General features: G+C 35.9%; 1 protein-coding gene across 1 annotated transcript; it reads right to left on the minus strand.

Moving 5' to 3' along the window:
• Positions 1-3,148: 3,148 nt before the first annotated feature.
• Positions 3,149-9,684, minus strand: LOC104902905 (putative F-box protein At3g16210). Its single transcript, XM_048636055.2, has 3 exons — positions 9,613-9,684; positions 9,363-9,435; positions 3,149-4,607 (listed from the first exon to the last, which is right to left on the minus strand). The coding sequence occupies exons 2-3, from the start codon at positions 9,428-9,430 to the stop codon at positions 3,416-3,418; spliced, it is 1,260 nt and encodes a 419-aa protein (XP_048492012.1). The 5' UTR covers positions 9,431-9,435; positions 9,613-9,684; the 3' UTR covers positions 3,149-3,415.
• Between the last annotated feature and the right edge of the window lie 2,912 nt (positions 9,685-12,596).

Raw genomic sequence — 12,596 nt, forward strand, 5'->3', positions numbered from 1 at the left:
AATGGAAGTGTAGTATCATGGAAGTCTGTCAAGAAGACATGTATAGCTCGATCTACTATGGAAGCTGAGTTCATTGCTTTGGATCTTGCTACTTAAGAGGCTGATTGGTTGAGTAACCTTTTGGAAATTAATATTCCTTTGTGGGGGAGTCCGACTCCTTCTCTGTCAGTTCATTGTGATTCATAAGCTGCGACAGGGGTTGCCAACAACAGTCTATATAATGGCAAGAACAGGCACATTCGAGTCAGACATGAGTCTGTGAGACAATTTAATATGAATGGTGTCATCTCTCTAGAGTTTGTGAGAACTGAAAGGAATTTTGCTGATCCTTTTACTAAAGGATTGAGCAGGAAGTTAGTATTAGAATTTTCAAGAGGAATGAGTTTGAAACCGTTGTAGGTTATCACATTCTTGAATTCTATAATGAACTTATTCATGATTTCTCATTAATATAATCTTTACTCTAATTTGAGGTTCTTGTTAAACAGGTTGTATGTGTATATTTTTGAGATTTGGTGTGCGTGGCCTTTCACTGATTCAATTTAATTGAACGTAATGGACAGGATGTTTCTATGGCCTTCCACTAGAGGAAAAAAAACTCATTTGATGCGGTCAAAATCGAACTTACTAATGCGGTTTTGATCCGCATGACGTAGGCTCACAGCAGATCCAAAATATTTACTGATGCGGTTTTACCTTAAAACTGCATCAGTTAATCATTCTATTTTATATAAATACCTCACCCCAAAATCGAAATATTATTATTCTATTCTAATAAAACCCTAAAACACAAGCCTCCCCTATTCTCTCTAAGATTTGAGGAGTTCTGGAGAAATACCAATCTTTGATCCGGGTGCACAAAGTCAGAGATAGTTGTGTGAAGCTTGGGGGACGAACGTCATCATGAAGCCAGATCGGTGGTGGTGAAATTTGTTTATAAGGCAGTGGCCACCATACCACGGCGCAACTCTTTCTTGTAATTTAGGTTTATGTTATTTAATTTCTGCAGATTTACTACTTACAGTGAGGCCAACAGGTTGATGCTAACGAGTGTCCAAATTGGAGAGATTTGGAGGAAAAATAATGAAACTCCTTCCACCTTTCTTTCTTTCCCATCCCGTCCCCTGCCTCCTCTATCCCTACGGCTCCTTACTTTCTCTCTTATATTTCTATCCAAACAAAGTATTAATCTAGTTTATGTTGTTAAGATTGATATATGGAATACTCGATTATATATTTGAAAGCAATAATTAAGTGGAATTAACCCAATAAATAACATTAAGGTTCATAGAAGAAGATTTAACGTGGAAACCTGAAAAACCGAGAGAAAAACAATGAAATAAGTGAAAAATGATTGCATGCGCAGGTTTCCAGGCGGGAGGTCCATGAACTCAAGTGGTAGGTTGGTGCTGCATACTTTCATTATCGATAATAGCTTTATGTCTAGGCCGGAAAGGTTGTTGCTCGGGCGGGAAAATGGCTTCAGCAAGAGTGTTTTCTAGAAGCTTATGTGGTAATTACTCGGACGATCTTGATTTGAACATGTTGGCTAGATTATGTTGTATAGTACTAATGATTTCTTGACAAGAAATTGGAAGACCGAATTGTCCGGATTACTCAATTATGTATTTGCAAGCAATGAGAACATAAAAATAACAGAAGAAACAACTATAAGGTTCACACAAGAAGATTTAACGTGGAAATTCGAGAAGCGGGAGAAAAGCAACGGAATAATACACTAGGACTCTCAATGATATATATGATACGGTGACTTACAAGGCTTTCAAGATCTCCCCCAACTAACCAAATCACACTAGAACATGAATCCCCTAGATTCGAGTCCTAACTCATGCATACTCAAACACCTCACATCTTAACTTCTCCTCCTCCGTATAATTAGTCTTATCCAATGATCTATTTTTATAGCTAAGAATACAACACTAAGCCTAGATAGACTAGAATAGATGCCAAATTATATCTACTTTTATAAATACAATTCTACTACTATTACGAAACTATAATCCGTAACATACTTAGATATTTGCCAAAACATGAAAGATGTCCATTTTCTAACATATGCTAAGGGAAGCCTTGAAGGTATGGCTGAGGCAAATACATAGAAAAAAAACCGGGAATTTCAAAATACGAGGGTAACAAGGTGTAGACCAAGAACTCTAAAAACTAAAATTATATTTTTATCATACTAGTTTAACTTTTATAATCAATATGAAGCTGTAAATGTTACATTTATGTGAATGAAAGGAATAACAATAATAGTTGTTTAAGATCGAGGAAGTGACGTGGTTTGCATTATAGTTTAGTCTTCAGATTGTGTTTGTGTTATAAAAAAGTATATCAGTCAGTAGACAGTAGCCACTTTAAGTTGGCAAAGAGTACAACATAACAAAGAACCTTTGGAGGTTACTATAAATAACTATCTTTTAGTAGTTCACCTTGATACCTAACAAAATATTCACTATAGATTACCTATGATAGAAGTTAAACTACAAATATCCCTTGATGGTTTAATCTAAAATCTGGTTAACATTATGCAAGATATTCCTTTATAATGCTAATGTCAGATTCTATATGACAAAATGCATCATACTCCATCTTAAAATTTGAAACACTACCTAGAAATGAGAAAACAATTCAACTAATAATGATGACACTAGTCCAGCAACTAAGACATCAACGATGTTGAATATTCTATAATTAATAGAAAAGGAGTAATAACCAAGTTGTAAATTGTCACAGAAGACAAGGTTTGTCATTCGAGAAGTTGTACCTTGAAAAATCTTGTAACAATGCTATATATTTCTTGATTACAAGAGAAAAACAATGCGAGCATAAAAAGCTTAAATTGTAAAGTTCACCTTCTGATTTAACTTTATTTTTACCAGAGCACAATAAACATACATAATTCTTGCAGCAGGAAACAACATACTTACCCTAAATCCTTGAACGACTAGGCTTCGTCATGTTCGGGTTCAAGTTCCTCAAGCTGCAGCCCAGGCATGGTTTTATCTTTAATTGATTTAAAATCTGATTAACATTATGCGATATATTCCTATATGTTGCTAATGTCAAATTGTCGATGACACAATGGAGCATATCCATCTAAATAATTTGAAGCACTACCCAAGAGTGAGAAAGCAATTCAGCTAATGATGACACTAGTCCATCAGCCTAAGAAGTTGACAATATTGAACATTCAAATTCTCTATTAGCAGAAAAGGAGTAATAACCAAGCTCTAAATCGTTGTAGAAGATAACAATTGTCATATGAGATTATAATTAATAACATAATGCTTACTTTGCTAGCTATGTCTGAGGAGTCTAGCTTGAAAAGTCTTGTATCAATGTTGTGTATATATCTTAATGATTAAGCAGAAATTTGTTGAGTAGAGGAGAACTAATTCTTGCAGCAGGGTTGGTCATGTTCGGGTTTAAGTTCCTCAAGATGCAGCCCAGGCATGGTTTTATCTTTGATTGAAACAAGACTTTCCATGTATGCAAAATCTCCATGAGATGTTCTCTCATACTGATACGCAAGATCATTTAGTTCTTGTGAGTCAGAATCCAAAAGTACTAGCTTGCCATAATGACATTCTAGTAAGATACAATTATCCTTCCAATGACCAATGGGATTCCAGACATCTGGAAAAGGTCCCATGGTTAATTTTTTGATCCAAGATCCTTCTTTCAAAGTCCAAATATCAAATATCTTGTCAATCGTCTGGAAAGTAAAAAAGGCAAGACATCCGTCATATATTCCAATACAATTAGAGCTTGGTTGTGAGTAGTCTGGAACATGCATCTCTTTGTAAACATCCGTAGCCATGTCAAAAGAGATGACTACTTCTTTACGCACATCCTCCTCTCGATACGATCCCAACCAATAATAAAAACCATTAGAATAATTGTAACACTTGTTCTCTTCCAACCAGAAATCTCTGCTTAGATCTCCAATATATCTCCACGAATTAGTCCACAACGAGTAGACATAAACGGAGTCAGGATACGTGCTAGTTAAATCTTCTTCAGTCGTGGAACAATGAGTTTTAATAGCAACCACCTTGAAGTCTTTAGTTACAGGATCTAATCCAAAACCATAACCTTCCACATGCATATAACAGATGTTAGCTGGAAGATTAGGCTTAGGAAGTAATGGAGGCAAGTGTATAAGTTCATTGGTCACCGGATTCCACAAAGCACGAGCACAAAAATTATGCTCATTAAGATAATTTGTTCCTTCACATGGACCACAAATATATGAGCAATAGATGGGTATATTATATAAGACTTCATCAGCTATAACGTGAGGAGTTTCGTCTAACAACAACTCATGCAACTGAAGTTCTTCATAACTAACATAATGATGAAAAAGGAGACAATTGCGCCACCATTTATTGTTGTTATAATAGTTCTTCAGATGGTTGGAAATGAAATCAGAACTTGATATAATAGCATACCATGATTTGCACACACTCTTGAACCTTAACAAGTCATTCACAGGAAGCCATGATAGAATTTCAATAATCAAACTTTCAGGCATATGATCTCCCTTTTGTATACTCATTGACCTCTCCTTTTCCATTCTCCTCCTAAAAATAAGCAAGAGAAAAAGAAAATAAGAGTTACTCATAAACACAATTGATAATCGATCTACTTATTACAGTATACTAAACTAGAAACAAAAGGCCCATAAAAAAAGTAGAAACAAAAGGACATGTCAATCACTCAATTCTTCACTAAATTATTCCCACCTAAACAAATTTCTTACTGTTTTAGATTTTTTATATAAATTTTTACAAAATCTTAAGTAGTGTACTCGGTACCAATATACTATTGTGAAACTGATGGGGTATGTTATGACATTTGTCTCGGCAACAAGTGATAGCCTAGTGGTGATGATCCGATCCCAGCTAGGATGGAGTCTCACCCCTTTGGAAGAGGGGTCTCCAAATTCCCATTTTTTAGGACTTCAACTTATCTTATTAGGAAAAAAATGTTTGTCTCAATGTATATTTCAAAACATCATTTGCTATTAGTCTTAACAAATGGATAAATTAGAAACAGTAATAGTCAAAGTTGTGTATAAGCGAGCGTGATAGTATAGTGGTGCAATTACTTTTCAAGCTATTACCAATACTTTGCAGTTTAACACAAAAAAAAAAAAAGGAAAACTTGATTATAATAATCACACCTTTGGTCAATTTGCTTAAAATAGTCCAAACTTTAAATAATCTCAAAATAATCCCACCTTAATACCCCATATTCTTAAATTGGTGTTTTTTTACCTAAAACTTGTTCAACGATTAAATGTGATTAAGTCATTCGTTTTTTTCATTGATTTTTTCATCAAATACGCCCGACAAATTAAAAAATTCACCATATACCCTCAATGTTTCAAAAATTCACCATATACCCTTGAGATTTTGAAAACGTGCACCAGATGCTCTTCTTCTAACTTTCGTTAACTCACCAGCTTTATTTACCATTTTGCCATAATTAACCCTAAACCCTAATTATAATCTAACCCTAACTCTAATTCTAACCCTAATCCTAAACCTAAACCCTTACTTTGACTCTAATCTTAAACCCTTACCCTAACCATAACACCACCCCTAACCCTAACCCTAACCTCGTGCCAGCCCCCACCCTCTCCCCCTCTTCTCCACTCCACTGCAAGAACCCCTCTCCCACCCCTCCTCTCCACCACCGCTCCCCGTCCCCCACTCCCTCCCCATTAATTTTTCCCTCCCCTTCCCCGTCGAATTCCCCAGCCAACAACAACAATAACGAAAGAGGAGAGAGAAGAAGTGCGCGAAAGAACCACCAACAGCAGCCGCAGCGAGGACAGCAGCAACAGTTTGACGGTTGTACACAAGCAGCAGCGCAAAATAGCACCAACATTGTCGTCATTCGCTGACCACCGGTGTACCTCTAAGCGCCACATTTCGGCGTCCTAGCACCACCCTAGAAAAAAACAGAGGAGAGAGAGAGACCGTGAAAATGGAACCCTCCCCCTCGATATCGAATCTTGAGACTGAAGAAGATCGAAAAATGAAGAATAGAAGATTGAATTGTTTCAGGGGATTCGTGGTTGCGGGGTTCGCCCGTGGTGGTGACGCAACTCGAATTCGACTGGCGATGGCTGGCAAGGGAAGGGGGCTGGCCGGCGGAGGAGGAGGTGGGGGTTGCGGTGGTGGAGGGAAAGGGGAGGGATGGTTTAGTGTTATGGTTTTGATTTTAGGGTAACACATTAGTGTTTAGATTAGGTTTAGGTATTAGGGTGTAGATTTTAGGATTTAGGGTTAATAATTGCAAAATGGTAAACAAAGCTAACGGTGAGTTAACAGAAATTAGAAAAAGGGCATCTACTACACATTCTCGAAAACTCAAGGGTATATGGTGAATTTTTGAAACTTTAAGGATATATATTTGGTGAAAAACCCGTTGTTTCAAAAAACAAAAATTTATTGTCAATCCTTTCTCTCTCCACCACTTGAATACACCACCAGCATAACTCAACCAACCTACCCCACCGCCACTCAAAGTCCCACCCACCCACAAGAATACTACATCCATTAGCTCGGAAACCTATATCACTCACCCTGAAATCCCACACAACAACCACCACAAATTCAAGAAAAGAGTTATTCTTCCATAGTTTTCACTGGACCTTCCTGAAATCTGGAGATTAGATGACACCCTTAGAGAGAAAGGGGGAGAGAAGGAGAATAAGTTTTTCACTTTATTCAGTTTAGTTCACTATTTCTTCCCCAATGAACTTTTTTTCTCTATTAATTCACTTTCTGTCACATTTTTTTTGCATTTGTAAACACAAATACTTGATGCTCACAAGCAGCGGCGGATTATTGTTGGGGCGGGTGGGGGCTTGGCCCCCCATAACTGTATAAGATAAATTAAGTAGATTGTAATTTATGTTATAAAACAAACTGTGGCACAGTGGCATTGAAACAAGGTGTAAAAGGAAGTTTGAGCCCTAAAGGTTGCAAGTTCAAACCTTGCATCAATACATTTGGACTTTTTTGTTTTTCTTCATTTTAAATGCTTCTCTTTTTCTTCCTTTTTTTCCTTCTTTCTTTTTTAGTCCTTTCTTTCTTCTCCCTATTTATCTTTGGCTTATATCAATTTGCCTAATTTAGAAAAATCTTTTCAATTAAGTATACTATCTTTTATTATTCTTCTCTAAAAAACTTTCTTTTTATTTACTTATAATAGTACTTCTTATTTCCTCAAACTCATTCCTAACAATAATAAAATATAAGTTTATCTCTTTTTTTGTGACTTAAAGCAATATGGTAATTTATTTAGTTTTTTGTTACTGGAGTAATTTATTTAGTTGCTAATGAGCTATACCTTCAATTTCTTAAAAAATTACTCAATTTCTTGAACATTTCATAATGGAAAAACAAATTAATCGAAACAATTTCTTAAAAATTACACCTTTGAGGTTTTGATTTATTACATTAGCTACAAGTTCTTTGTAGCCATTAATAATAATAGTATATTAATATTTTGATGTCTAATAGTGTTTTTATTCATCATTTAAAATTTTACACTAAAATTTTAATTTTATCAACTCGGCCCCTGCTAAATAGTTCGTCGCCACTGCTCACAAGAAAGATTACATACTACTCTTTGATTTGCCGACGGTTTGTGCAAAAATCAGCAGTTTCTAGAGACTGGACGTTAGTTTTTGATTTACATTGCAATTTCACAAAGAAAACTCATTCTGGAAATACGAGATTGCAGTACTCAATCTCAAAGTTTTTAAGATGATGACGGATTAACTCCTCCATATCGGATACTAGCAGGCAGCAGCAGTAAGCAATCCAATCCGATTATAACTTTTGTAGTATTAAACCTGCATACGGTACCACTGGGCACTGGAAACGTTGTCGTTTGAGGAGGAGAAAGGTTCGAATGCCTATGCCTATGGTGGTTGTAATTGTGGTTGTCGGTATTAAGCCTGCATTTGCAGGTTACTAACGTGTAATGACCTATTTTCAGCAGATTTACTGCAAAGTTGGGATTATTTTCAGATTATGAAAAGATAGGACCACTTTCAAAAGATCAGATCAACGTGGATTATTCATTTCAATTAATCCAATAAAAAAAAAAGATGCACACAACTAGGGGTGATAATGAGCCTGACAAGCTCGCGAGCAGCTCGGGCTCGGCTCGGTCAAAGCTCGGTCAAAGCTCGGCTCGTTGAAGCTCGGCTCGAGCTCGGGCTCGGCTCGAGACTTAAACGAGCCGAGCCGAGCTAGGCAAAGCTCGGCTCGTAAAGCTCGTGAGCAGCTCGTTTATTATTTTATATTGAAAAAAATATTCTTATTAAAAAATATTTTATATTAAAGAAATTTAATACTAATTTATATTTTAATTTAGATTACAAATTATATATTTTAATTTGTGATCCAACTTCACCTCTACTCCACTAGGCACTAAAGTCCCACATTGGTTAAGAAAACAAGGATCAACCTTATTTTCTTTATAAATAGCTACTATTCCTTACTTCAACTTAAAGTTTAATTTTGTATCTCCTTGGTTGGGAAACAAAAACTATACTTTAATTTCTTCATAGAGGGAATGAAGTATAATTTTAAATAGTTGATTATTTAATCCTTAAAATATTTGATAATTTTTTCTTTAGCAAAACATGGAGTCCCACATTGAAATTTTAACAATGCTATGAGGGATTCCAAGTTATAAAAGCATATGTAAACAAAACAAGGGTATAATGACTTTGTTTTCTTAACAAAACATGGAGTCCCACATTGAAATTTTAGCAATGCTAAGAGGGATTCCAAGTTATATAAGCATATGTAGAATGAGTTTGTTTATCTTAAACAAAACATAAAGTTCCACATTGAAATGGGGATAGTGAGTTTGTTTTTCTTTAACAAACCATGAAGTCCCACATTGAAATCTTAGCAATGCTAAGAGGGAAATCAAGTTATAAAAGCATATGATGGGTGAGTGAACAAGCTCACCTACTTCGAGCCAAGCCGAGCTCATTAGTCGAGCCTAAGCGAGCTCGCGAGCCGAGCCTAAGCGAGCTCGCGAGGCGAGCCTAAACGAGCTCGCGAGCCGAGCTCGAGCCCCAAATTTCCATCACGAGCCGAGCTCGAGCTCGGCTCTCCCAAGCTCGGCGAGCTCACGAGCCGAGCCGAGCTTGGGAAATTATAAACGAGCTCGAGCCGAGCCCAGTGCTATTCGGGCTCGGCTCGCTCGATAAGCACCCCTACACACAACCATCACAACCATCCACATATGACATATACATATACCAACCTAACAGTTACAAGAAGAGATAGAAATCTAACCTTTCTTTCAATAAGTAAAGTAAATTGTCATCGTAAGATTCAGTGTAACGTTGCAAGGAGAGAGCCATGTTCACTACAACATAGATTGACAGATAATTAAGAAAAAAATAAAAGATATTGGAAGTAAGAAATGAAGCAAGATTAGAAGTTGAAAGGCAACCCTTACCCAGCAAAACAAAAAAAGGGGGCTAATCAATTTGAAACGATATTCATGACAATTAGACTTCCAATTGGGTTAATTAGAGATTACCTTCCTGGACTGAAGACTTGACACGGAAAGTAGGAGAGTAGGAGAATAGGAGAGCAGGAGACTGGAGATACAGAAAATTTTGATTTCATTTGAGCCTCTAAGGGAAGCAGTGGACATAGTAAAGGCTATTCCAATCAACTTTTTTAAAAGAAAGGTGGATCACATGATCCGTCATGACAATATGTACATCAACCACTGAATACATGGGTCATAAGTTAGTTTTAAATAATCTCGATACATGATTATAAAATTTTAAATCACATGTTAATATATACCACCATGATTTTAGGAGAAAATTCTTCAAAACTTCAACTTATAAAACAAAAAAACTTCCCGTGCAATTTGCATAGGTTAAAGAACTAGTTAAGAAGCTAAAGTATATCCATACAACTATAATTTAGAAACTACTCAAGTTATTCTCAAATGACACTAGTAGAATAAATGTTTATTGCTCCGGTCATTAAGTGGCCTATTGCAGCGGTTTTGACCACGCAGCAATTAAGGAGGCAATAATAGGTAATAAATTTAGTGTTGCCATTATAAACCGTAGCAATATCATAACATATTGTTGCGGTTTCTGGGCAAAACCGCAGCAATATATTTATTTCTTATTAAAAAAAAGTACAACGTATTGCTGCGGTTTTGGCTAAAACCGCAGTAATATCTTGGTCTATTGCTGCGGATGTTACCCAAAACCGCAGCAATAGGTCTTGTTATAGGCAAAAAATTTTTTTTTTTTTTTTTTTTTGCATTTTGTAATTGAATTTGAAAAAATATCATTCTCTCATTCAAGGAGACTATTGCAGCACTGAATTACCATAACAACACAAAATTAACTAAACCAAACCACTATATATTCAATAAAAGTAATATTTTACAAAGTCTAATTACAAAAATGTATAAAAAAAATGAAAACAGTCCTAATAAGCAAAAATTTAAAAAAAACGAAAAAGAAAAAAATAGAAATACAGTACATTAGACATACATTGAATTAATATAGAAAATTAAAAATTAAAGGAAAATGGAAAAATGAACTCGTGATGGCGGACGACGATGGAACGCCTGATGCGGACAGTGGTGGGAGAATGAACGCCTGGTGCGTACGGTGGTTGGCGAACGAACGCCTAGTGCGGACAGTGGTGGGACAACGAACGTCTGGTGCGGACGATGGTGGGCGAACGAACACCTGGTGCGGACGGTGGTGGGCGAACAAACGCCTGGTGCGAACCATGGTGGGTGAACGGACTCGAGACGGTGGTGGAGATGAAGACGGCGAACGACTTTGGTGGAGACGAATCGACGGCGACCGACTTTGGTGGAGACGAACCCACGGCGAACGAATGGTGGTGGAGACCGGCGAAACGAGGAGGGAAGAGAGAGAGGAGATGAGAGGAGGAGATGAAGAGATGGTGATTGACGGTGGTGAGGAAGAACGAACGCCGTCCGGAAATAAGTGAGGAGAGAGAGGAGAGAGAGAAGAGAGAGAAAAATAGTTTTTGGCCTAAACGGCTGATGAGGAGGAAATGAGATAGAGAAAGAAATATTTTTTTACTTAAATGATGAGGAGGAACAAAACCCTAATTGGGCTTTACGCATTTTTTATTTTAAAAAAGCCTATTGCTGCGGTTTTTTGTAGGAACCGCAGCAATAGGTTGCAATAATAATTTTTTATATTATTTTAATATATTGCTGCGGTTTTGGTTACAAACCGCAGCAATATATTTGGTCAAATAGTCAAAAAATTTCAAAAACAATTCGTTCACACCATATTGCTGCGATTTTTGGTCGAAACCGCAGCAATATGGTTATTTTATATTTTTTGTTTTTTTCTTTTTACGTGATATACTGCTGCGTATGGGTAAAACCGCAGCAATACCACCGCAGCAATAAGCAATTATTCTACTAGTGTGAGCCTGAAATGTAAAAAATATCCATTCGTTCTTTTTATACTACCTCTGTTTTTATTTAGTTGCAACATTCACCTTTTTGCACAAACTTTAAGAAACGAGAAAAGAGAGTATAATTGACCCACTTGCCCCTGCTACTAGTACTGTAATTAAATGGGGAGAGAGAGAAGTAAGGGTAATATAGTCAAATTATCCCAAAAACTTTCCTAAAAAAGGAAATGTTGCAACTAATAAAAAACACCTAAAATTAGAAATTGTTGCAACTAAATAAAAACAGAGGTAGTATTACGAGATTTTTACACTATTCACTTATCACTCTTTAACTATCTCTTGTGATTTTTATTTAAGGAAAAATATAGATACGTAGAATTTAGGATTTTGCTTTAAATAATAATACAGATAATACATCAATTATCAATTTTTTATGTAGTCAAATAATACATTCGTTATCAACTTTTTAATGGGTAGTTTAAGGTACCAAACTCGCAATATCCCATGTGTTTGTTCAAAACGGATATTCCTAATCTATACTACTATCTAAAGTAAAATCCAAAAGCCTACGTGTCAAGCTCACATTAACCGAGCAATTCTAGAGCTTCTCACAATAAAACTCTCAATGAGAGTGTCCACGTGGCATTTCGGAATATAATGGCCGAAAATTTAATGAAAAATGCAAAGGAAATCGAAATTTAAGTTCATTGATTTTTTAAGTTAGGCAAGTAATTTCATGATATCATATGAGATTCCGGAAATCAAGGATATTCCACTTATATATTAATGTGATTGATGTTAATTATGGGTACAATTACGTAATTCAAAATTCAAATTAATATTATTTTGGCCGAAAATTTTAATTGCCATATTGGGTATTTACGAAAATTTTACTAACCAACTAAATACGGGAAGTAATTTAAATTATCAATCAATCTTAATTATTGACTCCCTTAATGGTAATTGTCAATCAATCAGTTAATTTAAATTGATACTATCCGAAATTATGTTACCAATCAATCAATCAATAGTTATTCTGATTGTCAATCACCCATAATTTTGGATACTAATTACCTAAATAACGTA

The sequence above is a fragment of the Beta vulgaris genome, chromosome 9 (assembly GCF_026745355.1).
Source record: "Beta vulgaris subsp. vulgaris cultivar EL10 chromosome 9, EL10.2, whole genome shotgun sequence".
NCBI lineage: Eukaryota > Viridiplantae > Streptophyta > Magnoliopsida > Caryophyllales > Amaranthaceae > Beta > Beta vulgaris.

Excerpts from the sequence above, each read along its gene's own strand:
- LOC104902905 (XM_048636055.2), bottom strand. The coding sequence starts at position 9,430 with ATGGCTCTCTCCTTGCAACGTTACACTGAATCTTACGATGACAATTTA. Across the intron at positions 4,608-9,362 it reads CTTTACTTATTGAAAGAAAG|GAGGAGAATGGAAAAGGAGA; the intron begins GTTAGATTTCTA and ends GCTTATTTTTAG.